We start from the raw sequence: 26,258 nt of genomic DNA on the forward strand, positions 1-26,258 counted from the left end.
ATAAAAGTTAAGTATTTATGTCTATGATTTGTATTAGTTTTAATCTAGCGGAGTTAAGTGATGCTCACACACCTTTTTGCTTCATTAGAAAGCAGTGAATAACTTAGCTATGAAAAACTTTGTTATGTGAAGTAACCGTAGCTAAACGCATTAGTTTTCTCTTTTTTCTTTTATTTATCCATACCGGCACTGCAAATATTTCTTTAAAAACGTTAATCAAAGTAGACATTCGTGAAATATTCACATATTGAACAAAAAGAAGAGTACTTTAAACGACTCTTATCGTGAATATAATGGAAATACACATGGTACAAATTATATACATACATAGTATATATTCCATAAACATATATATACTAGCATGTTATGTAAAAAATATTGCTTTAAAAAATCGAAAGAGTTTTAAATCTGCAGTGATATTTACATCCTTGTGGCTAACATACAAGAACATTTTTTTTTATTAATATAGCTTTTATATAGCTTTTATTAAAGCTTTTACATGATTATAGCATGCTCAGAGCGCTTTTGGTCCTAAGAGTTGGTTTTCCGTGCTGCCTTTAGATATTAAAAAATCTAAAGAGTTTTAAATCTGCAGTGCTATTTACAGAGGAACAATAGTGGCTAACTTACAAGAACATTTTTTTTATTATTCTAGCTTTTATATAGTGCTACTTTCATGCTTATAGCATGCTCAGAGCGATTTTGGTATGTAGGAGTTGGTTTTCCGTGCTGCCCGAGACGGGTGTCGAGCCTCGAGCCCCCTTCTAGGTAGCCAAGCCAAGCCAAGTTCAAGCGCACTTGGCCTCTCGACCATGCTTCCCACATTTAAGGAGTATACATGAACTGTTTATAAAATTGTAAAACAATCTGTGCAATTCTGCCCTCACATACAAGCGAGGAAAAAGTTGGAATTCAAAATTTATTATTTGAGCACATTTAAAGATCTACACTGAATTGAGACTCGCAACGTCTGGTACATTTTACCGTTATACTTGCTTGATTTTTTATTCATTTTTCAAATCCATTTGTTTTATTAATGGGACGAGGTGGTTGACTTATCTTATATAATACAGACGTTACTTCAAAAAAGAAGATGATTACGTCCTACGCATCATGCATTTAGTCATGCATATTAACCATGACTTAAATTCTGCCAAGTCACTGGTTTTCCTGGCTGACTCAGGCAACCCATTCCAACCCAAGTAAAAGGAAATCGAGCTCCCATCGCAAATTCAAGAAAGTCTCTACTTAGGAAATTGTAAAGCTCTGGAGAAAAAATCACAGATCAAACCAAGCAGCTAGAACAAAGGACAGAACACTACCTCGATGTCTATGTATAATTCGAAAAAGCAATGATTTTTTGCAAAAAGAATAAAATGCGTGAGAAATAGAACGCCCAATACTTAGAAAAATAGTCATATTTTAGTAGTAAAAATGCACAACAAATATGTAGAAGCATAATACTATTATGTGACGACGTTAATAATTAACTGTCACCACCTCAAAGTTGGTGCCATAGAGTAGAAACCCTAATTCTGTATTGTGTATGTTAATTCCATATTGTGAATCTTATTCACAACCCATGTTGCACTAAGGTGAACACTTTTGACCTTAGGTGAACCAGAGAGTTAAAGGCAGGCAGTCCACATAGAGATCTTGTAGCAAGCACTTGTATTGAGTCACTTAAGATATAAGCAGTAGAGTTAGATGTTTAAAGTAGTTGGTTATAGAATAAGTACTAAGTTGTGATATTCGCATATTACTGTTGGATTAATACTGACCATTCCTGGGTCGAATTGTATGGTGTATTCACTATGTGGTGTTATATTAAACTTATTGTGTCTGCTACACCCAGCGTCATTTCATTATTCAGTGATTTGTAACAAGAACCCAATGTCACCACCACGCCTACATTGATAACCACAGCCACATTCATAACATATAAAACAACCCAGTGACATTTATGGTGTCAGAAGCGGCCGAAAACGACATTTATGACAGCATTGTTCAAAGTCACTTTAACATGATATGCTGAGACAACCTGCGTGGACGAAACTAGACAACCCTGATCTTACAACCTGCGTGGACGAAACTAGACAACCCTGATCTTACAGCCTGTGTGGGTGAAACTAGACAACCGTGATACTACAACCGGTGTGGGTGAAAATCTAGTACTACAAGTCATTCAAGTCATCGTTTGAATACAGCTGATATATGGTCAGTCGAAGTAGCTGACATATTCAAGAATCATCTACATCGAGTGCTCGTCATAATTCTAATGACACACTCCTATTGTCGCTGTCTAACAGCACATTTAATAAGAGAGCGCTCTTACTTTTAGACCTCTCGTGTCGTCACTACCTATGGTCATTTTTAGTTATTTATATTTGTTTCAGCAACTGTATGAAAATGGATTACCTGTCAAACATCTGAAGTATTTATTGGATTACTTATGAACTGTACCATTGTGCTGTGGATTTAGCAAGTGAATTACTTATGAACTGTACCGTTGTACTGTGGATTTAACAAGTGGATTACTTATGAACTGTACTATTCTACTGTGGATTTAACAAGTGGATTACTTATGAACTGTACCGTTGTGCTGCGGATTTAACAAGTGGATTACTTATGAACTGTAACATTGTACTGCGGATTTAACAAGTGGATTACTTATGAACTGTAACATTGTACTGTGGATTTAACAAGTGGATTACTTATGAACTGTGGATTTAACAAGTGGATTACTTATGAACTGTACCGTTGTGCTGCGGATTTAGCAAGTGGATTACTTATGAACTGTACTGTGGACATAATTTATGTGGAGCATCACCGGAACTTTATGTACAAGTCAAGCATCAAGTGAATATTTAAGGGAAGTAACTTTAATTACCCTTAGTATTATCAGTATTGATTAGTTCTCTTGAACTACACCACAATTTTTTTTCATTGTTTACATTTGTATTTATATATACATTTGACTTTAGGGACTACATTTAATTATCTATTGAGTCTGAGCATTTATATTTTTTTTCAAGTAAGCATCCAGGTATTGGTAGGGACTCTTTAGATAAAGTAAATACTTGATCGTATAGCTGTATTAGTCAAGTTTGTATTTCGTCAAGTATCTATCATATTGTTAAACTCTTGTATTGATATTGTCTTGTTTACATTTGTTGAATTTTCTTTTGCGTCGTAGTTATTTCTCATTGTAATTCTTTTGTCTACTATTTCTACTATCTTGTAATGTCTCTTTAAAGCAGACTGTTTAGTATCTATAGTGTATTTATGTTTGTCTAATTACTTATTAATATATATATTTATTTTACTTCTTATTTCAACCTATTTTTATTATTATCAACACTACACTACACACTTGATACACTATGGGATATATTTTGATTTGAGATTGTGACAAGATTGATTGTATATAATATATACTTTGAGCACATTGAACTATTTTGATACTATTGATACATTGATCACTATTTATCAGACTAATAAGGCTCACATAATTGTGAATTACTTGTTGCAATAAACTTTTACATTGCAAGTGGAGATACTAAAAATACATAATCACATGATTGATCAGTAAAGTATTACATTACGAACTAGACAAAGTACCAAGAATAACTTAAGATACCTCATAACCTCAATTGTTTCGCACAAAATATATATCTACTATTACCTGCAATTACTATTTGAGCTATAATAATTATTTATTGTACAATATTTCATTAACAACTACCTAGTGCACACATATCTATTAATAAACTATATTACTAATTTGAATCTTTGAAAATGGCTGAGTATGAAAAACTAATAGAGATAGTGGATAAACTAAAGTTAAAAGAAGATGATATAGCTGCATTCATTAAAATTGAAATAGATAGAATTAGAGTAGAAAAAGACAAGCAACGGGAAGAAAGGCTACATGAAAGAAGACTGAGAGAGAAAGAACAAGAAAACTTAGAGAAAGAAAAAGAACGCCAGCATGAAATAAAATTAAAAGAACATGAAGAAAAAATGGCAAAACTAGCAAAAGAAAATAAAGACAAGCATAGCAAATTTAGGAACTTTGACCCAAAAGAAGACACATTAGAAAATTTCATTATTCAATTTGAATACATCTGTCAAACAGCAAATATGAATAGTGCACAAATGGCTCAACAACTTCTAGCTAACCTAAGAGGTGAACCACTAAACATCATCGACACACTAACTATGGAGCAAAGAAAAGACTACAACACAGTAAAGCAAAGACTTATTGAACATTTTGGCAAAACGGAGGAGCACTATCGAAAACTTTTTAGGGAAATAAAACTAGCCAAGAATGCAGATTTAAAAAGAACAATACATGACATGCGCCAGAACATGACAAAGTGGCTACAACTCGCAAACTGTAACTTAGATGACCCCAAACAGATATTAGATTTCTTTCTCATTGAGAATGTGTTAATAAATGTTACAGATGCAGCATTCTCATTCCTGAAGGAGAGAAAAATAAAAAATGAAGCTGAATTGATATCAAACTTAACAACATACAAAGACTCACACCCAAACATCACCATTGACAAAAGGGAATTGTATAATGTAGCTGCAACAGTGACAGAAAACCATCCAAGAACTACAAATAAATTTAAATATGCCAAGAGCATACAATGTTTTTTCTGTGGCATATTGGGTCACACCAAAGCAGAGTGCAGAAAGAGAATGGCATCAGAAAAACAGCAATATGTAAATAGAAACCATAAATATGGAAGAGATAACAGAACTTTCCAGAGCTTCAGTCCTAACTATAATAGATCCTATCAACAACAATATAACAGAAGAACATGGCAAAGCTACAGTCCAACTAACAGTAGATCACATCAAACAAACAGAAGATGGCAAAACAACAGAATGTCTAGAAGAGATCAATTTCAAGATAGACAACATACTTACCACAATAACAATCATACCAGACAAAACATAGCAGCTGTAGCAAATGAAAGACCAATAGAATATGAAACAGTAGCATATATACAGACAAAGGTAGCCAAATTAAAAGTGTATCCTGCATATGTGGATGGCATTAAGGTATATGCATTACGTGACAGCGGCTGCACCTCAATCATTGTAAAGAAATCACTAGTAAAACCTGAACAAATACTTGAAGATAAGGTCACACTGACTTATGCGAATAAAGACTTATGGGAAGTATGTGAAACAGCATTAGTTTTCATTGAATCGCCATGGTTCACTGGTCAATACAAAGCCATAGTAATGAACAACCCAGCTGAAGAACTAATTATAGGGAACATAGAGAACATAGTTGAACTGTCAGAAGAAGCCTTAGTAAAATGGGCCAATAGTGTAAATCAAGAAAACATTGAGTTAGCATCAACTACTAATTCACATGAGTACAACAATGTCAGTATACATGAAGGAACTAAAGATAATCAGTCAATTACAAATAAAATAGATGTAGAATGTCAAACTCATTTGCTAACAGAAGCATCTAAACTAAATAAAGATTGCCAAACAATTAACACACAAACAAATGATAGTGAAATACAAACAGATGAAATACAAATAGATGATAAAGATAAAGCTGAAAAACAAGAAATACAAAATGACATTAACACTAACTCACCTAAAGTAATAATAACAGAAGAAATATTAGCCTTGACATTTAAAAACAGCAAACAGATAGAAGTATATGATCTAGAAGTCAATTATCAGGATGTTGTATGCATAGTTGATGAAGAATCCACAATTACTTTTGTAGAGCCCAATTTAGTAGAAAAAGAAGATTATTTGAATGATATAGCCATTGTAACCTTACCAAACTCTAGAAAGATAGAATGTAAAACTGCCATTGCTGAAATCAAATCACCATTTATAAAAGGGAAAATAAAAGTTGTAATACTTGAAAATACTATCAGTCCAGTAATTATTGGATCTTATCCAAAAGTTAAAGTGCATCAAAAGCCAGTAATACATAAAACAATATGGTTTTATGACCTGTCTGATTGTGATTTCCAGAAAGAAATTTTTCAAATAGTACAAGATATAACTTGTGATTTTGGATATAAAAAAGTTTGGAAACATCCAGAACTTGGAGAGTCAATGTGGGTACAAATAAAAAACTTTGGCCATTACAAAGAGTTATTACATAAAATATATGGAACACCAATTAAGGGACTCACAATTAATATCAGTGTTGTTGACTTAATACATCGCATCTGGTAAACATTGAGCATTATTTTGTGAACATTGAGCATTATTTTGTAAACATTGAGTACTATTTTTAAACATTGAACTAGAAACCATTTTTTAAACTCTATTTGTAAACAAACTTTGGAATTTGATTACTTCATTGTAACCTACATTTTTTTCACATTCTTTTGTCAACAAGAAAAACATTTTTGTACTCAACAATGTAAACAAACATTGAATTTTTTTCCCAACTTATTCAGTACCTAACTTAATTTTTTCCATGCAATGTAAACATTATTTTTTCTCATTGTATTGAGAACAACTTGGACAAAAATTTTTTTCTACAGCTATTGTAAACAAGATTGGAATTTTTTTTACTATGTCATTTATCACAATTATATAACTTAGTCACATTTTTCAATACTATTGAAAAAAGGAGATTGATTCATAATGTAACTTATTTATTTAATGTCAATTAGTGTAATCAAATATTGACATACACTTGTATTTTTTTGAAAACATTTTTGTCAAACTATTCTTATGGACTATATTTTTGTAACAATCATTGATGTAAACAAGAAAATTGTTGTACAAACTTTTTGATATTTCAAGTACTGAAAGAGACACTTGATATTATTCTTTTAAATTGGACTTACACATTTTTTCACAACAGATTAAAATAAATACAACTAAACCATTATGATGTTATGCTTGTATATATATGCTTGAACAAATTAATGTAAACTCAAAGATAGTATCACAACTGACGCATTTTCTCAGTTGAATTTTTTTGACTAAAGATTTTTTTGAACTTTGTACACAATAATTATTGGATAAACAATGTAACATTAAACTTTTGCCATTACTAGCTACAAATTATTTGAACTGTCATATGGAGAAATACTTAATTGAAACATAAGGTGCATGTAACAAGCACTATGAAAGATATTTATTTTGATTTCATGTTCATACTTTTGAGCAAATATTTTGATACTTGAATTATACATATTTACTTGTGTAATATTAATGCACAACAATTTTTTATTGAAGTAAACAGATACATTGAATTTGTAACAATGATCATTAAACAATTTGATGTTGAATTTTGACACATATCTTGAATTTTTCTATACTTATCACTTACATATTGAGACTTACTTGTAACATTTTCTACATGATTTGTACATATTGTACTATTGGTGTTAAAAAAAAAAAAAAAAAACAGACTTCTAACATTTCTATAGTGTCAAAGATTTTTTTATAAATAGATATTGTGTATAAAAACTTGTATTAATTTTTCACATTGTGACATAGGAGATTGTCATTGAAATTTTCGTCACACTTTGCACATATTATTATGAAAAAGACTTGTAAATATTGAACACATTTGAACATTGATGTATATATTAGAACTACATGTAAAGAATTATTTGGGATGTTAAGTATTTGACTCAGAGAATTATTTGAATTGCCTTACAAGAATATGATGAATTAGAGAATTTTGCCCTTGTATGAATTTTTTTTGATTCAGCAAATATTTTGTGTAACACTGTCATATTATATATTTTATTTGAAGTTTGTAGTTCTATTTGAACTCTGCAATTGTACATTTGATAGACCCCAAGAATTCCAATTGATCCTACTTATGATAATTATGTCGTCAAGCTGAAAAAAATTTCTTCAAAATTTTTTTCAAAAGGGGGGTGATAGGTAATGTCACCACCTCAAAGTTGGTGCCATAGAGTAGAAACCCTAATTCTGTATTGTGTATGTTAATTCCATATTGTGAATCTTATTCACAACCCATGTTGCACTAAGGTGAACACTTTTGACCTTAGGTGAACCAGAGAGTTAAAGGCAGGCAGTCCACATAGAGATCTTGTAGCAAGCACTTGTATTGAGTCACTTAAGATATAAGCAGTAGAGTTAGATGTTTAAAGTAGTTGGTTATAGAATAAGTACTAAGTTGTGATATTCGCATATTACTGTTGGATTAATACTGACCATTCCTGGGTCGAATTGTATGGTGTATTCACTATGTGGTGTTATATTAAACTTATTGTGTCTGCTACACCCAGCGTCATTTCATTATTCAGTGATTTGTAACAAGAACCCAATGTCACCACCACGCCTACATTGATAACCACAGCCACATTCATAACATATAAAACAACCCAGTGACATTAACCTTAAATATGAAAGAATTATAATTACAATATTTTGCAGGGACTACCTTTGAGGTCCCTGAAAACAGCTTGTTCTAGATCAGTAATATGCCTCTTAATAGAAATGAGAGAATTAGTTCCTGCATCTGCTTTACTAACATGATATTTTAGCACAGCCAATTGCTGACCAAATTCCCATTTTTCATCAAATGACATTTTATTAAGATTTTTTCTTTCTAATTCTTCGAATCGAATCCAAAAATGATCTTCCGGAAAGCTATTGCTATTTATAGTCTTTGGGATTTCTTCAATCCTAGGTAACCATCTTTCTTGTTTCATGTAGTCATTCAATGTGTAGTTTCTACGGTGGTTTCTTTTCACATTTATTATTTCCGTTAGAAGAGGGTGAGACGAATCGTACTGGTTTGCTTTTATCTTTATTAACACCAATCTTTTGTTGCATTTATCAATCAGAGCTGCAAACACCCCTGTTTGATTGTCGATCCATTCGATGAAGTCACCTTCGAAGTACTTTCTATCAGTACAAACTATGATGCAACGTTCCCAAAAATTATCATCTCCAAAGATACTTTGAAAAGTGAAGATAAGTTTTTTGTCTTCCTGTTTAAATTTCTCGTTAATGTTCATAACAAACAGGAAAGCGGTGATTCCTTTTTCTTGACTATCATTGACGTGTTGCATTAATCTCAACATATCGTCACTCATCTGCTTGAAACCATCGCTGGTTTCCAACTTGTCGATGTCCCAGATTCCCGGAGCTTTGAAAATATGCAGTCGACATTGATGATCATCTCTGAGCCTTTTCTCAAATATTAATGCTTCCGAAACATCGACAGTGCTATCGAGAGTATCATCGAGGACTCCTGTTACCGAATTTCTCCCACTTCCTTTCTTTCCAAGTAGTAAAACCGTCAACTCTTCTTTATTGGCTGCAATTTAAAGAATATTTAAACAAATTTTATAAATTTTAGGACAAAAACTCTACGCTCTCTCTCTCTTCACCAGCACAAGTTTTTCAAAGAATGACAAATAGATTTACATACCCGTGCTATGCTAAGATTTAAATAGTTGGTATATATCAAAATAAACTCCACACAACTCCCCCTTTGCAGACACTGCTCCCACCCTTATGAAACCGTAATCCATATCCTCTTTGAATGCCTAATCCACCTTAGGAAGACCCTATTTCCACTACAGCCCAACATAAACAACACCCTGTACGGCAGTGCTGAACAACTGAAGAAAACAGCACACTTTTTTTTTTCCTTGGCACAGTCTGCAAAAGAGCTCACAGCTCAGCAGCAATAAAGCTGGCTAGAAGAAGAAGAAGAAGAAGAAGATCTTTATTTTGTCTGGAACACTCTTACACTCATCAATAAAATGGCGCGCATTACAGCGCTCCCCCACCACCAACACAGGTTTCTAGACGTCAAAATGTGTCTCTCATCCTACAAACGAAAGGCTTGCAACCCCCATTTAAACCCCCATTTAAACCCCCATTTATAGATTATGCTCAAGCACTTCATAGGCCCATCATTTTGGTCATTGTACATTCTAATGAAACGGCTGTCATTGAATTCTAAAAGCGCAGACCCTTGCAACAGTGCTGTTTAAATAGTTGGTATATGTGTATATCTCCTTGAACACATTTAAAAACCATCAATATAACGGCCCGCACTACAAACTACCCCACAGCTAACACAATTTTCTAGCCTTCAAATTCAAAAGTCTCCTTTTGAAGGTATGTATAGTTCTTCTTTTGCTAGTATGCGATACCGCAGTTTGCGAGATAATAAGAAAAACTACTTATTATTTGTTGTTTTACAGTATGTTTCACTTATATGCATACTAAATAGATTTTTTCTCTTTAAAAATAAAAGTAAGCATTTTTTGTTGTAAATTTAGTAGTTGGTTTGACAGAACTTACTTAACTTTGTAATACAATTGTAAACAAAATATGAAAAAAAAATCGAATACGGTTTGCATGAATGTGTTAAAATTATGGTAAATATTCATCTTCCTTACTAAATAACCTCCCGTGTTTGTTACTATTAATAGTGATTAGTTGTAAAAGTGGTGTATTTTTATGAAAAAACTGCTTGCATTCTGATTTTTAAAATTAGATTTTTCGCTTTTAGAAAAAAAAAAGTAGCAATTGCATCAGAACTTTGAATGGTTTAAAATATTATGATGTCTGATTTTCACTATCTTTTCTATTTTACGAGATCTAAACAGAACGGACGGACGGACGGACAGACAGGTCACACAAAAACTAATAGCGTCTTTTCCACTTTCGGGGGCCGCTAAAAAAAAAACACCAATTCTACACTTTTCAGAATACAACAAAACTGTTCAGAATACCTACAGGTAGAAGAACTATTTCGTTTTACGAATGTCGGCTAAACTATTTTTACAGTATTGGTATAGATATTCAAATATTAAAAAATATACTTACCAGACATTTTGATCTCACCCTTGGGTAGTTGTATAATCAGGCTTAAAGAAAAGAAAAAAAAGTTCAATTATATTTTATATCGCAATTTATTTACATTTTCTTGTGTTCATGTTATATATATATATACCTGTTAGATTTATGCTAAAACGTGCTAAATAATCTCTGAGTATCTTTACTTTATTATCATTGAGAAAATAAGGTTTGGGTCTATACTTAGTTTGCAGCTCTACAAACAAAAAGGCATTTACACAAATGTACACAAAATTAAGATATACTATATACTAACAGAGTGTTCAATTCGTTATGCAAATACGAAATGATAATACGATGGACAACAACCAAATTTTATATCCCGAGAACAGAGTGACAGAAAGCTCAATTTTCAGGAAAAAGGAAATTCCAAAATTGCCACTTGTGTCTTAAGCGTGCGTTAGAAGTTAATTTAGCTTGATATTTTATGAAAACCGTCACCGATCACTGATAATCGATACGACGTTGAAGCAGTAGACGAAGCAGCGGCCTAAACATACATAGACGACGTATAGTACAACAACACTTTATCTTTAGAGACTGGGATTTTAAAAAATTGGTTATTTAATACTGCAATATAGTTCGAGAAAATGTATAGATTTGGTCACAAATAGGTGAAACCATAAAGAGAAATATTCAACAGACTCGATATACCTGGATTCCAGGAGCGTAAGTCGGGTGTGAAATAGGAGAACAGTATGTAGTTACTCGTACAATAAGTTACTGTTAGTGTATGGAACTCATAAATTGTTAATCGGTGTGTTTTATCTTTAAATTTTATATAAAGTTTTGAACAAAATATTGAATATTAGGCTTATGTGTAAAAAAATTATGGTCAATATCAGGTCAGCCAGGTGACGGTTAAAGTGCTGTAGTTAGTTTAATATAGGAGGCGGTAGACTATAGATTAGTGTAGACGGTAGTTGATGTGAACAGTGGCAGTTGTCAGAGACAAATGACAAGTAATTAAAGAGGTTGATTTCTAGATGTAACAGTCCTACGTGCTACATACTAAAAGATTAGGCGACAGTGTTCTTTGCAGAGAGACCGCAATTTTTATGTGCATTGACGACCTTGTACTTTTATGTTATAAAATAATATAAAAGTCTTCGATTCCGGAGATTAAGACTGAGTGCAGTGTCTCACATGACTACGCAAACCCAGTTGCGACCTGCATATTTTTTAGCATCTCATGCAGACAAGGCCGTTGTCCCCTGGCGGTCTATTCCGTCTTCTGCACCTGTCTTCAATATGGGCTTTCCTTTCGGTCTCAAATGGTATGTCTCGCAGCCTTTAGGAAAGCTTTCCAGCTGTCTCTTTACGAGGCCATTACTGCCAAGCTACTTTCCACTCTGCCAGTGAGAACGAAATGGCGCTTGAGTTTATCTTTATAGCGCTTTATATCTCTGTTACGCCGTCCTCTTTAAGCAGTAAATTCAGTATTAAAATGTCTGAACCACAGTGGACTGAGCGCAACCATTTAAGTAGTTGCTCTACAGAGACTTTCCTCCAAGCCAATAATAGGTCTCAAAAACTGCATATTAAAATGTCTCGACGTTGCTTGTCTAATGATGCATGGATATAATACTCTTATGCATGCTTATATAGATAACTTCATACATAAAGAAATGTTTACATACATACCAAACACATTCAATATTTTCATTCTATTTTACCAGGTAAAGACAATATAGACAAACAATTCATTAGAAGTACAATGGCATCAGGTAATGTATTATTTATTTTTTTCTTAACAAATATTTGCTTGTGGTATGTCTCGATTTGGCAATACTATAAAGCAGATGCATTTAATTGAGGATCTTGCGTAAATATTAATTTTATTTCTCGTTCTGTCGTCTCAATGGTCCCGGGTTCAAACCCTGCTATCCCCGTCGCCCTGCGGGAGGTTTGGCCTATGATGTCAATTGTCCTCAACTTATAGGAACATCCGAAACTTGTAAAACAAACAAAACAAAAAAGATATTAAGCATATTTCAAAGTTATCAATGTCGTTTACACCTCGAGCACTAGATTCTAGTGTTCCCTGAGGCCTGAATAGGTGTTCCGTGAACTTGTTGGGCCAATATACTAGTAGAGCTACACAAAAATTCATTCCTAAGTAAATGCAGAAAAGAAAAACTGATTTTACCTGCTTTTGTCGGTAACGGAGAAAACTCTAAAACATTGATACCCAAAATACGGCCCGCGGACCAGATCCGGCCCGCGACGTAACCCCATCCGACCCGCCGTAAGGTCAGTACAGAGTGTAGAAAATTTCCACTTAAAAAATATTCAAAAATATTTCTTTATCTACGTTACGGATCTTACTTTTTCTCTGATGGATTAGTACCATAATCTTTGTGTGTTTATGAAATGGAACTCAAAATATAGAATATACTAAAAAAGTGAACGGATTTTTTTTTAGAACATGATAATAACTAAATAAGCCAACATATTTGTTTTATTAAAAAAATTTGGCTATTTTGAAAAAAAAAGCATTATCAAACTAATACGGCGGCATTCTTGGTTTGAGACGCGAATAAAAAATTGTTAAACTATGCCTACAGATTTGAGGATTGATGGGAATATTTACAAAAAAGAGACACGAAAATGAGTCATTTTACGACGCGTAAAAAAGATAAACCTCAATTATCCCATTAATTTATGTAAGTTTATAGATCCACAGGTTTCTGATAAAATAGCTTGAGGACAATTTAATTTCGCTTTTGTATCTTTTTGGTGATATGGCCCCCGACAATGGCGCTTGAAATTAAAATGGTCCGCAGACCAAATTAGGTTGGGCTTCACTGCTAATGATGCCCAAAGTACGGCCCTCGGGCCAGATCCGGCCCGCGACGTGAGTCCATCCAGCCCGCCGAAATGTCGGCACAAAGTGTTGAAAATCCCCCCTTTTTCCCCCAAAAAATGTAAAAATTTATCTTTAGCCTACTTACGTTAGGGGCTTAGGGCCCTCAACATATTTGTTTTATAAAGAAAGTGTGACTGTTTAAAAAAAAAATAACAACATATAAACGACATTATGAAACAAATATGACGGCATTCTTGGTTTGAGCTGCGAATAAAAGATTGTTAAAATAAGCATAGAAATAGAAGGATTGATGAGTATATTTACCAAAAAAATTACTCCGTTGTAAAGCTAGCTACAATGTTGCTGATAGTTTAAGTAGAGAAATGAAGCCATCTTCTGACTCGGGGAAAAAAGATAAATTTCAAATATCCCATGAATTAATGACGCACAGGATCTACGGGTTTCAGGTCAATATCGTTTTTGTAGGCCTATGTAAGGGAACTCGGGTGAGTTCCTTACTACACTTACATATGGCTCGATAATCTAGGGTATGATTCTCAATTACACTTGTCAATACTTGCTTAACTCAAATACGAACACTTAGTATACATCAACTCTAACTCCTTATATTCATGAATATCGATAAGACTTTAATACTTAATAAAGCACACAATTATATCACTCTTATGAAATACACAAAACACCAGCACCCTACTCAGTCCAGGTCAGCTCTCCAACTGCTAGACTGACCGCTAGAAACCTAATTGTCCCCCCTTGAAAATCCCGTGATAAAACAATTCACACGCCAACCCATAAAATAAACAAACACACACACAATCTCACATCTTACACACCCACGCTCTTGACAGCCTACTCTTTGTTCATGTGGCCCGCGACACGAGTGTCGGAAATATAAATGGCCCGCTGGTCGAATTAGGTTGGGCATCACTGTCTTATACCATGCATAAATATGTTAATGCTAAACTTAGATATGATTTCATCATAGCTTGTTTTTTTTTAATTTCAAAACATGAGAAATAATCGAACCTAACAAAAGGCAGTGTTCAATGACAAACCGAAATAGAATCAAAGAGTGTACGAAGGACTAACCTTTTTTTTTTTTTTCTGGGGCCGTAATATTACAATTCACGGCTCTAAAGTAAAAGTGCGTGTATGTGTCGGGGGGGCATTACGAAGCGGGTCTTTCGAAGTCAAAAAATCTAAGTGGCAGAAATTAAGATGCGCAGTTCCAGAGAGGGAAAAGAGAGAAGAGTCCTAAGACTTCACTATAGCAGATAGATACAAGAATTAAAGAGAGAAGAAGGTATATGATCGTTAAACTGTGGCCTGGTTATTAAAATTTAAAAAAAAAAAAAAAAACAAGAAAAGAATAGCTGTTCCGGCCATAATAATAATCGTCATAAAGTATAGTATATATATATATATATATGCATTCCCATACCCAGGATTATGTCTCTGGGGGACCGGGGGGGGGGGGGGGACTTGCCCCAAAAAAGGGGGGGGGTAAAAAATGTTCCGTTGTTTTTTTTTATCTAAAATTCATAAGTTATAAAAAGAAAAACAATTGCTCTATGCGTTGCATACAGGAGGTATTGTCTTTTTAAATAGTATTTTTAATGTTTTTTCTTGTTTAGTAGAAATTTATTTATTAGAAATAAAGTGCTTTAAAGTACCATAGGATATATCTCTTCACCCCGTATTTTATAAGTTAAGATTATTCACAGATGTATCTTATACTATAAAGTAGAAATTAAGTCGTATGTTGTAAAAAAATGTTTTACATGTTTCGGATGTTCCTTCAGAGTTGAAGATAATTACTTCCTAGTCCAAACCTCCCGCAGGACGACGGGGGATGGGAGCGAGCAGGGTTTTAACCCGGGACCATCGATAAATCTGAATGACAGTCCAGCGCGCAAACCGCACGACCAGGCAGCCATCCTATGATATGTATGTACATATCGTATGTTTGTATGTGATGAATAGAAATCAAAACCGTTTGACCAATCTTGATAAAACTTGGCAGAAATGTTCCTTGTGTACTAACTTAGACCGTAGTGTATGTATTGTAGCCCTAAAACACTATTTCAGCTCTAAGATGATAGAAATTCTCTTAGCAAAGATTGTTTTATAATTAAACACATGAACATACTAATTATACTCCATTTATTTTATATTTTAATCAAATTAACATTCAAATTTGTTTTTCTAAAGCATTTTTCATTACAAAATTGGATTCAGGTCAATTAGCTATTTTTAGCTCCATTCATAATATTTTTTCATTCATGAATTCATGCATTCGCTTTACTTATAACATTATTATTTTCTTTACTTGTTTCTAATGCACTATATCAGTGACTACATAAGCAATACACAAACTAAGGCCCGCAGGCCGCGGGTAATGTCCGGCTAGTTCTTAATAAAATTAAAAATGTTCCTATAATGTTATTATCTTGTTTTAGCTTTAGTTAAATGTTAAAATAAAAAAAATGTATAGATTTCTAGTTCACAACCTTAAATAAAAATATCTTTGTTAATTAAACATTTATTTCTAATTTCCTTCTATTAACTTTTAGCAAACAAAACACAACCTAAAATTAAAATACTTCTGCTTGGTAAAGTTGGGGCAGGAAAGAGCGCAACTGGAAACAGTCTATCTGGAAGAGTTCACTTCGATTCAAGTAATTGCTTAACGAATGAGACTATAAGTGTGAGCAAACACTCTGAAAAGGACGTCGACGGTTATACGCTCGTTATCTACGATACGCAAGGACTCATGGATTCAGACTTAACCGAATTAACAAGTGCCGAGGAAATGATGGAAAATATGCGAAAATTAATTAGAAGTAGCGAAGAAATATCAGTTTTTCTTCTAGTATATAACATCGCTGCGAAATTCTCCCAAGAAGACCAAAAATGTGTTTCCATTCTTGAAACTACATTTGGAAAGGAGGACTTCTATAAGCGATGTATTATAGTTATTACTAAAGGTGATCATCTTGATGAGGATTTTAAAAAATGGCTTTATAAGCAAGAAAAACATTTCGAGCAATTAATAAATAAATGTAATGGAAGAGCAGTTTTAATGTGCAATAAAATAAGTTGCAAAGAAAAATATGAAGAAACAAGACAAACGTTAATAGCTGAAATTTTAAAGCTGAATAAGTCATCAATGGCATCTTACAATCTGCAAGTTTTTATGAAATACGAAAAGGACAGACTGGGGTTTTTACTTGATCTTGAGATGGAAAAATCCGGCCTTAAAGAACGTTATGAAAAGGAAATAAAGGACATACAGACTCAAGCGAGTTGTACACAAACATACACCACCAGAGAGAAAATTATGCAAGAAATAGCTGTCTTGAGGAACAACATTAAAATCAAAGATAATGGAACAGGTAAACTAAAAGTGTATCTAGATCGGCTAGATGCTCTGGAAAGAAATCTTCCTAGCGTTCGTCCTCCTGATCCTGTTTATGTCACCCAGAATGTTCGTAAGAAAGATGAAGAATCAACATGTAGAGTTTTATGAGTTTCAATAATGCTCTATAAAAATCAATGTGGTTAAGTTTAGTCTTAGAATATACATTTAACCAATTGTTGTTTTTTTTATTTGCATTCAGCAATATTCATATTGGAAAGAAAACGTCGGCAAATCAATATGATTTCAAAGTGTAAGCAATAATTAATTTAAATGCAATCTATGGTAGATTTTCCTAAGCTCTAAGCTACATTTTTTTAAAATGCGAATACTTTTTTTCCCTATTTATTGGCACTACAGAATCATATTACTAAGCACTATAGTTTAAAACGTTGTTTTTTTTTTTTTTTAGTTATCTTTTGACATTGTTTACTTTTTTTTTTAAATCTCTATTAATCTTTTACTATCATTGTCTTTTTTTTTCTTTTTTTAAGATCCCTTATATCGACTTCAAATTAGTTGCATAACAAATAAAGTTTTCATATTTCTGTGGTTAACAAAATCCATATAATCAACGAGGACGTTTCAAATTGTTTTCGGTTTAGTTATCTGCAACAAAATGGATTCAAAATGCCATTCCAGAAGCTATGCGCCTTTCTAACTTCAGAAAGGTCACACATTTCGCTTGAAGGACCAACGATCGTTCTGCTGATGTCGTTTGCACTAAATGGCCCCACCACGTCTTATTGACGGATCATGCGCCTTTAATTTTCTGCCTTAGTATTTCTCAATTTTTGTGTAAGTTATAAAATAGAAGAAAAAAAAATAAAAGGAAGATGAACTTCTTTTTAATGTAAGGATCAAGAATACTGGAATTATTTTTTATTTAGATTCTTAAAATTAAAGATCATATATTTTTTTTTCTTTAGGGTGTAGAGCAAATTCACATAGTCCTTAAAATTCTGTGTTTTCCACTGTTAATTTGATAATTTATCTTTTTGGCCAGTCTGTTTATTTAAGTCTTGATGAAACGAAATCATAGTATTTGACCACCGATTTCTATTTGAATTATAATAAAAATTAATTTATACATCTTTGGGAAAGTAAAAGTGAGATTTTTTAAAGTACTTACTCAAGCTTACATTCTAGTCAAGTTTGAGTGAATTGCATAAATATTATTGCAAATTACCCTGTACTTTTTTTTTTCTTTTTATTTCTACGCCTTTTTTTTTTTTTTTTTTTGTTGTTTAAAGAATAATATTATTTTTGATATGTCCATTATTAAATCTTACAATTATGTTTCTAAAAAATCATTTTGCATATTGTAATTAGGTGAAAGAACCTTCTCGCGCCTCAAACAAATGAAGAACTACTTGAGGTCAACAATTCTCGTAGATAGATTAGAACATTTGGTAATTCTTACTATTAAGCGTGATCTATGAATTATTATGATATACTTTATGAAAGTAATTCTGTAAGAATGAATAAAATGCATAGACGAATTTATTTTCTAATACAATTTCTTTAATTTCACTTATAATCCGCTTCCCTACCCAAACTTGGCCCCGCGAAATACGTTTCGCATAGGGCCCCACAATGGTTAAGTCCGGCCCTGCTATTTAGTGACGGGTGAATATACATAGTAGATTACTTGTTCTCTTTCCATGACTTCTTGGTCACAATGGTTAAGTCCGGCGTTGCTATTTAGTGTTTGTAAAATGTTTGTTTGTAAAATATTTTACATGTTTCGGATGTTCCTTCAGAGTTGAAGATAGTTTACTTCCTAGTCCAAACCTCCCGCAGGGTGGGAGCGGGCAGGGTTTGATAAATCCAAACGACAGTACAGCGCGCAAACCGCACGACCATGCAACCATCCATAGCGACGGCTCAAATAAATATTTGTTCTCCCCCCCCCTCTTTTTTACGTAAGGTAGAAATTTAAAAAAAAGAGTGATCTTTCTTGGTTACAACGGACCGGCCCTGCTATTTTTTGAATACTTGTTATCCCCTCCTCTTGTTTTTTCGTGGGGTGACTTTTCGCAGAAGTAAGAGAGTGATCTTTCCTTTACTTCTTCTTACTTCTTCTTCTTGTCCAAACTCTTGAGCCAAGATAAGAATTATATATATAGATTATCACAGGGGGGGGGGGGGCATCTGTGTAAAGGTTTTTCCATGCTGCTTTCAGGCGCTCGGTAAACATAGCTCTGCTCACGTCGGGTGTTGAACCTCGAGCCCCCCCTTCATGGGTAGCCAAGCCAAATTCAAGCGTACTTAGCCTCTCGACCACGCTTCCCCCCACGCATATTATCATTAATTTGTTTCTTCTGATATCCAGGTTCCATGTTTATGAAACAAAATACCATGCCCACATACAGATGAGGGGTGTTGGTGTGTGTGTGTGTGTACTTAAGTGTGTATGATGCATACGTTCGGGAAAGGAATGCATGACTAATAGGCTAATAGAAGATGGGTACCACAGAGAACTGGTAGAAAGCTAATAGAAGATGGGTACCACAGAGAAAGGGTAGAAAGCTAATAGAAGACGGGTACCACAGAGAACGGGTAGAAAGCTAATAGAAGTTGGGTACCACAGAGAACGGGTAGAAAGCTAATAGAAGATGGGTACCACAGAGAAAGGGTAGAAAGCTAATAGAAGACGTGTACCACAGATAACGGGTAGAAAGCTAATAGAAGATGGGTACCACAGAGAACGGGTAGAAAGCTAATAGAAGATGGGTACCACAGAGAAAGGGGAGAAAGCTAATAGAGATTAATCACTGCACTGTGTTCCTCGTGCAGCATTGGCATCTATGTATTAACAATATATTTTCCTTAACCTTTAAACTTACATTCATTCACCTTACTATTAAATAGATTTCGCTTTTTTTTTCAAATTGAAATAGCCATGCTCCTAAAAACGTTTTTTTTCCCCTGTTATCTAAATATCTTATTAGACCAAAGTCCATTTTTTTTTTATCTGAAACGCACAGCTAGAACTCTTGGGATCTGTGTAAGTAAAAACTGGATTTTATATGTAAGCAGTTTTAAATATACTAAGATAATTACTTTTATTTTAGTTCAGTTTTATTTTGATACTCTGATCATGTTAAGTTCAGTTTTTAATAGGCTGCTAAATGCTAATACTAAATTACAAGAGAATATAAAGAAGCAGCAGGACTTATAACATGAACTAATTCTATACTTTTTAAGCTCTTTTTTTTGCTTAGTATGAAATCAAGATTGGTGAAATATATTTGTAACATTGTACAAGAAATCAAACTAATACAGACGTTTTTTTAGCATTAACACTGTGAGGAAGGTCAGATATATATGTTTTACATGTTTCGGATTTTGCTTTAAATTTGAACATAATTACATCCTAATAAGGTGGGCAAAGGCAGTTGGGCATGGTTCGAACCCGAAACCAACGAGACCACCAAACGTTAGTCCAGAGCGCAAAGCACACATGAGCAGCCAGCCATTTAGGTTCAATCGTTTTCTTTTGTAGTTATGCTTATAATGAGCCGCTCGAAAGTTAACAAACTCTGAAAATTGCATACGTCAGATCAGACCATGTTTTATCCTTTTTAATTGTAGATTGGGTTTTGTGTCGTAATATTATCAGAGTGGTTAACTCTTAAGAGAGATGAAATTAAATCTTATCGGGGTAGTTGATTCTAGAGAGAAGTCAAGTCAAGATAGTATGCAGTATTTACTCAGGAGCAACAACCTACTTAGCCCTTGCTAACCCACTGACTATCACCAGGACTACACACATTTCGATCATTCTGGGCCTGATATTCCATAAACCCATTATGCCATGAGCTATTAATTATGTTTTATTTGCAATAATCTACTCTTTGCAATAATGACAACTTCCAAAAGCAAGAGAAAATGTAACCCTTGTATGACCCATAATCTATTGGGCAGTTAACCTTGGTGTCGTATGACCATCACAATGATCAAACAACTTTATTTTCCCAAAGAATGTCAGTTACCCATTAGAGTTTGGACTCAGGAGGGTCCTAAAAATTCCGAAGTTTAAAATCCCAGACTTAACAGCGTTGGAGCTGAATGTCCTTGATTTGTAAGACAACCAGGCGCTTTGCCACTAAGCCGCCCATTCTACAAATAATACACTGATATATGGCTCCTTTTGTCTCGAAAGGCAATGGATGCGCCCAAATGAGTCACTGGTTTTGGCTTAATCTTGAGACGGGGCAGAATCTGGTGTGGCTAATCAAGCCAATTCTAGAACGGCAGACTTTGCCACAATTCGTACATGTGTATGCCTCTGATTTAGGGCTAGCAGACAGGGCAGCTTTCTTTTTATCCCTCTTGATTAAAGCCGCTTCAATTCTTTTGTTCTCAGCAAGGGTTGTTCCAGCACGCACAGTCTGTCTCCATGCACTCCGGTCTTTGGCTATGTTTTCCCACATACTTTCGCTGATGCCTGAGGCTCTCATGTCTCGCTTGCAGACATCTCTATATGTTAGTCTTGGGCGGCCCTTGGGTCTGACTCCTTCCAAAAGCTCAGCATATAAGATATCTTTCGGGATTCTGCCATCTGGCATGCGGGTGACATGTCCGAGCCAGCGTAATCTTCTTTGTGTCAGGAGAGCATACATGCTGTTCATATTGGCCAATCTTAAAACTTCCTGATTGGAGACATGGTCCCTCCAAGAGATACCCATTATGCGTCTCAGGCAGCGCAAGTGGAAACTATTCAATCTGTGCTCTTGGTACATGTATGTTGACCAGCTCTCACTGCCATAAAGGAGAGTGCTCACAACACAGGCGTTGTAGACTAGGATTTTGGTCGCTGTGGTCAATTTACCATTTTCCCAGACGCGCTTGGAGAGTTTTGCCAATGCTGTGGTAGCTTTTCCTATCCTTTTTGTCAGCTCGATGTCTAAGTCTAGGTTACTGACAATTGTTGAACCCAAGTAGGTAAATTCCTGCACCACTGAAAGGGTGTGGTTCCCAATTTGTATTATAGGTATTTCTGCGACGTCTTGTGCCAGGATTTCGGTCTTGGAGAGACTTATAGTAAGGCTAAACTCTTGACAAGCAGCTGCTAAGGCGTTCACTAGCTTCTGTAGACCTCCTTGTGAGTGAGATACGAGTGCCGCGTCATCGGCAAACAGCAGCTCCCTTATCAAGATACGACGCCTTTTCGTTTTGGCTTTAAGACGTGCCAGGTTAAAGAGCCTTCCATCGGATCTGCTATGGATGTATATTCCGTCTTCCAGGGATTTAAAAGCACTGGATAGTACGACTGAGAAGAAGATGCCAAATAGTGTAGGGGCCAGTACACATCCTTGTTTGACACCGCTCTTAATGGAGAATGATATACAGATTGTGCAAACTAGCAACTCGTATTTTGTATAAAATGGAAATGAATGTTTTCAAATGTTTAAATATTTTCAGCTGGCATTGATAATAATGTCAAACTCAGCAGGAGACTCTCGGGTGAAAGAGATTAGAATATCAGAACAAAAAGACTTTGATGACCTAGTGTTCCCTCTTGTCCTGTCACCAAATCCAGAAGCTGGAGATAAAATCAAGACTGCTGAAGATGCCTGCAAGTGGTTGAAGAGTCAAAGTGGAAGTATTCAAGAAAAGTTACTAAAACATGGAGCTGTTTTCTTTCGTGGCTTCCCATTAAACGATGCCCAAGATTTTGACAAATTTGTTACGTCATACGGAATAAATCCGTTGCCTTATGTAGGCGGGGCGGCAGTCAGAAACCAGATCACTTCCAAAGTTTTTACCGCAAACGAGGTAAGAAAAACACTAGAATAATTTATAAAGACTACACAAAAATTAAGAAAGCATAAAAGAGAAATATATATTAATAAATAAACGATTATCGTTGAATCCATCACTTATATCAACAGGCCCCGCCAGATAAACCGATTCCTTTTCATCATGAAATGGCGCAGGTACCTACATATCCCAGCATACTTTTCTTTTTCTGTGATGTAGCGCCACCTAGTGGCGGGCAGACGCCTATCGTGTTGTCCAACTTAGTTTACAAGGCCATGTTGGAGAAATACCCACAATTCATAGCGCAAGTATACTTTTATAATTAATTACAATTACCAAAGATGTGTTTGGTAGCCACATAATTACGTAAGGTGTGTTTGATACCCACATATTTAGATAAGAGAAGCTTGGTAACATATGTCATTGGCTGTCTTTTGTCGTAAGACAGCTAAGGCTCGTATCGTGAAATATTTTGTTTTGTCATACCTAAAACTCATCTCATCTCTGCCTGTGGTCCCGTCTGGGGCATAAGCTACCAACCAGCTTCAGGTTATGGGAGAGTCTCTCCAACTGTCCCCATCTGCTTGGTATCTGTTTCCAAATATCGGCGCCATGTATTCCTGAGTCGTCCCCTCTTCCTCTTTCTTTGGGGGTTTCAAGGTAAGGAAGAGATGATGGTCTTCGGCCCGTCGGCTTCCATGTGACTTTGGCTTTCACCGGCATGCGTCATAAACCTTCCAGCTGGAGGTCCATCTTCTCCCAGGTGCGTGACTTCTGTTGATTTGCTGTTTTGTGTTTCTGTAGCTAGTGGTTTTTCTACAGGATAGGGTATCTAGCCGCTTCCCAAACTTTCTCCTATCTCAGCCGGAGTTTATAGCTATAATTATAAACTATAAATCCCTTTTTCGGAGATGAATTCTTGCAAGCAACATTTTCCATGTGAAATTAAAGCCTGGCTATGCTTTGAAGGAGCCAGTCGTTTTCTGTTCGTTGTTGATTGCTTCTCTCTCCAAGTAGTGAGGTCTGGAGCTATGTCTTCCCAAGCACGTATATCTCTCTACCGCTTAAATATCTATTTTGATTACATTCACATATTGGAGTTGGGGGCGACCACAAACGTAGGCGAGTACTAATCATTGTTCTGCAAAAATAAGAAAGACTATGGGGGCCTTGAAATTAATAAATGTTGATCCTAGTGAAATGTTTATTGTGTATTCTCTATTTGTAAGTATATTAGAGATAGTGTCATTAATTCACTTCTCAACTAATGCACAACAGAGATCTTGAACAAAAGAAAATACAGTACACCAGAATTCTACCGGAAGCAGACGATCCAAGCTCGGCCATCGGTCGAGGCTGGAAATCGACATTTTTAACCAATGACAAGGCAGAAGCCGAGAAGAAGTGCTTGGAGCAGGGGACTAGTTTTGAATGGTTGCCAAACGGCTGTTTAAAAACTGTCACGGCCGTGTTACCGGCAATAAAAGAAGACATTCGAACAGGCAAGAAGGTAAAGAGGTTCAACTTTAGATCGTAGCAGAACATTCAATCTAGATCTATAAGGATTTTTTTCCTAAATGTTTTCTTTTATAATGACAACTACAACTCTCTAGGAATATACTGTATGTTCCCTCAAATAGTTCTACTTGAGTTATTGTTAGATCTGGTATTTTGAATTTTAAGATTTTTAAGTAACCCCTGAATCCACCCAACCCAAATCCACCCGACTGAAATTAATTGGGGGAAAAGTTAAGGCGGTTGGTCGTTTCCTCTGCTGACAAGGGATATCGTGTAGCGCATGAATATGCTAGTAGTTCTGTGAACAATTCACTTAGATAGAATGTAAGAAAGGTTGATTAAAAGTAGTTCCTAACAGGGCTTACTTCTGATTGGTGATCCTTCCGGGAATTTAGGGGGGGGGGCATATCTTAGGATCACAAGAAGTTGTTTTCTTATGTCACTTTATAGTCCAATCAATAAAAAAATAAAAGAGTCCTTTAAATTAAAAATTAACGTTTGGCCGGGGAAGGAAATGGGAATCTTTTTTTAATTTCTCAAGTAACTATTGATGTTCCTAATATCTTAATGTTAGCCTGCTGTCCTATAGACCACGAAAAGTGTCCCGAACAAAAGTACCTAATCAAAAGTTCAAACATAGTGCGATGAATTGTTAACGCATTATACGCTGCACTCATTGAGAATATCATCTCTTATATAAATATCTAAATATTAATTAAATTGTCCCCCTTCAGTCGTAACGACTATAGTTCCCCTCGTAAAACACTTTTTCATGTGACTGTGGAGCCTTATTTTGGAGAGACACTCCCGTCCACATGTATCGCAGGTTAAGGTGGCTTTTGCTTTGGTGGTAGGAGAAGTAAGGCTCATGTTGGTTTCGCTGCCCATGGCTTACTTGGTCACGATCTCTCTCCGCGTTGTGCGGTCTAGGTCTATGTCTTCTTAATGGTCAGTGTCCATGTCCTAAATGTAGGCATATACATTTGTAGGTCCTATTTAAAAAAAAAAATAAATACTTGAAACATCTTTACAACAGGTCTGGTTCAACTCCATAATTGCAGCCTATCTAGGCTGGAGGGACAGCAGGAACCCACCTGGCAAAGCCGTGACCTTCTCGGACGGCACGCCTATGCCAGATGCCATCATGGAGGACCTGGAGAAGATATTGGACCAGCTGGCTGTGGACGTCACGTGGGAGAAAGGAGACGTCATGTTGGTAGACAACAATCAAGCCCTCCACGCCAGACGTACGTTCACCCTGCCACGTCGTATTCTGGCCTCATTAGGAAAATAAATGCCACATTAGACCTACACCTATGATTCTCACTTATGTGTTTCTTTTACTTCTTGCTTGAGTTTGAACATCATTAACATTAGTCTGTTTATTAGAAAAGGAACAGGGGAGTAATAGCCTTGAAGTAAACTGTGATGACGTAATCAAATAGTTGTGTAATAATCTCTAAGTATCAAAAAGTTGTGTAATAATCTCTAAGTCTATAAAATAAGTCTCTAAGTTATGAGGTCACATTGGCCAATTTTATGACACACACACAATAGATTTAAATCTTCAGCGTGCCTCTATCTAGATTAATAAAGCAAATACCATTGTTTAAAGTGAATCACTTGATTGACATCGCACATTGTGACTCGTAAGCTAATCTCATACCGTGGTCCCACACCAAACCTTTCTCTTTATGTCAATACATATCAGTCGTTCAAAATTAATAGACTTCTAATTGACTTAATACTTCATCTCTTTTGACTTATGGACCTATCCAGCAGTGCATCTTTCGATTAGATCATAACTATTGACATACTGCATTGCCCCCAACACCCTTCCTTCCATTAAATGTC

At 35.1% G+C, this 26,258-nt stretch overlaps 2 protein-coding genes across 13 annotated transcripts in view; one reads left to right on the forward strand and one right to left on the reverse strand.

Annotated features, from left to right (window-relative positions):
- Positions 1-1,332: 1,332 nt before the first annotated feature.
- LOC129928052 (uncharacterized) overlaps positions 1,333-26,258 on the reverse strand; it is a 235,825-nt gene continuing 210,899 nt past the window's right edge. The window contains exons 1-4 of one of the 5 annotated variants that reach the window (XM_056040118.1): positions 11,126-11,243; positions 10,840-10,880; positions 8,381-9,313; positions 1,333-1,485 (exon numbers count right to left, since the gene is read on the reverse strand). In XM_056040118.1, the coding sequence (XP_055896093.1) occupies positions 8,409-9,313; positions 10,840-10,846 (912 nt within the window). In that variant the 5' untranslated portion in view covers positions 10,847-10,880; positions 11,126-11,243 and the 3' untranslated portion in view covers positions 1,333-1,485; positions 8,381-8,408. Of the gene's footprint in view, positions 1,486-8,380; positions 9,314-10,839; positions 10,881-10,966; positions 11,244-26,258 lie in introns of those variants that run through there. The other 4 variants (XM_056040120.1, XM_056040119.1, XM_056040117.1 and 1 more) reach the window with 4 other exon arrangements.
- On the forward strand, positions 11,271-25,717 carry LOC106071755 (uncharacterized). Of its 8 annotated transcripts, XM_056040110.1 has the most exons (6): positions 11,271-11,538; positions 12,549-12,596; positions 22,548-22,901; positions 23,018-23,190; positions 24,165-24,396; positions 25,441-25,717. In XM_056040110.1, exons 3-6 carry the CDS (start codon positions 22,563-22,565, stop codon positions 25,696-25,698), a joined length of 1,002 nt encoding a protein of 333 aa, XP_055896085.1. In that variant the 5' UTR covers positions 11,271-11,538; positions 12,549-12,596; positions 22,548-22,562; the 3' UTR covers positions 25,699-25,717. The 8 variants fall into 8 exon arrangements, with proteins under 8 accessions (XP_055896085.1, XP_055896088.1, XP_055896089.1 ...); XM_056040109.1 differs by lacking the exons at positions 11,271-11,538; positions 12,549-12,596 and adding an exon at positions 18,464-18,529; XM_056040108.1 differs by lacking the exons at positions 11,271-11,538; positions 12,549-12,596 and adding an exon at positions 19,983-20,127.

The sequence above is a fragment of the Biomphalaria glabrata genome, chromosome 9, assembly GCF_947242115.1.
Source record: "Biomphalaria glabrata chromosome 9, xgBioGlab47.1, whole genome shotgun sequence".
Taxonomy (NCBI): domain Eukaryota; kingdom Metazoa; phylum Mollusca; class Gastropoda; family Planorbidae; genus Biomphalaria; species Biomphalaria glabrata.

Coding starts and splice junctions, on each gene's coding strand:
- LOC106071755 (XM_056040108.1), top strand. CDS start 20,023: ATGCTCCTAAAAACGTTTTTTTTCCCCTGTTATCTAAATATCTTATTA. Junction 22,902..23,017: donor AAGTTTTTACCGCAAACGAG/GTAAGAAAAACA, acceptor TTATATCAACAG/GCCCCGCCAGATAAACCGAT. Junction 23,191..24,164: donor AAATACCCACAATTCATAGC/GCAAGTATACTT, acceptor AATGCACAACAG/AGATCTTGAACAAAAGAAAA.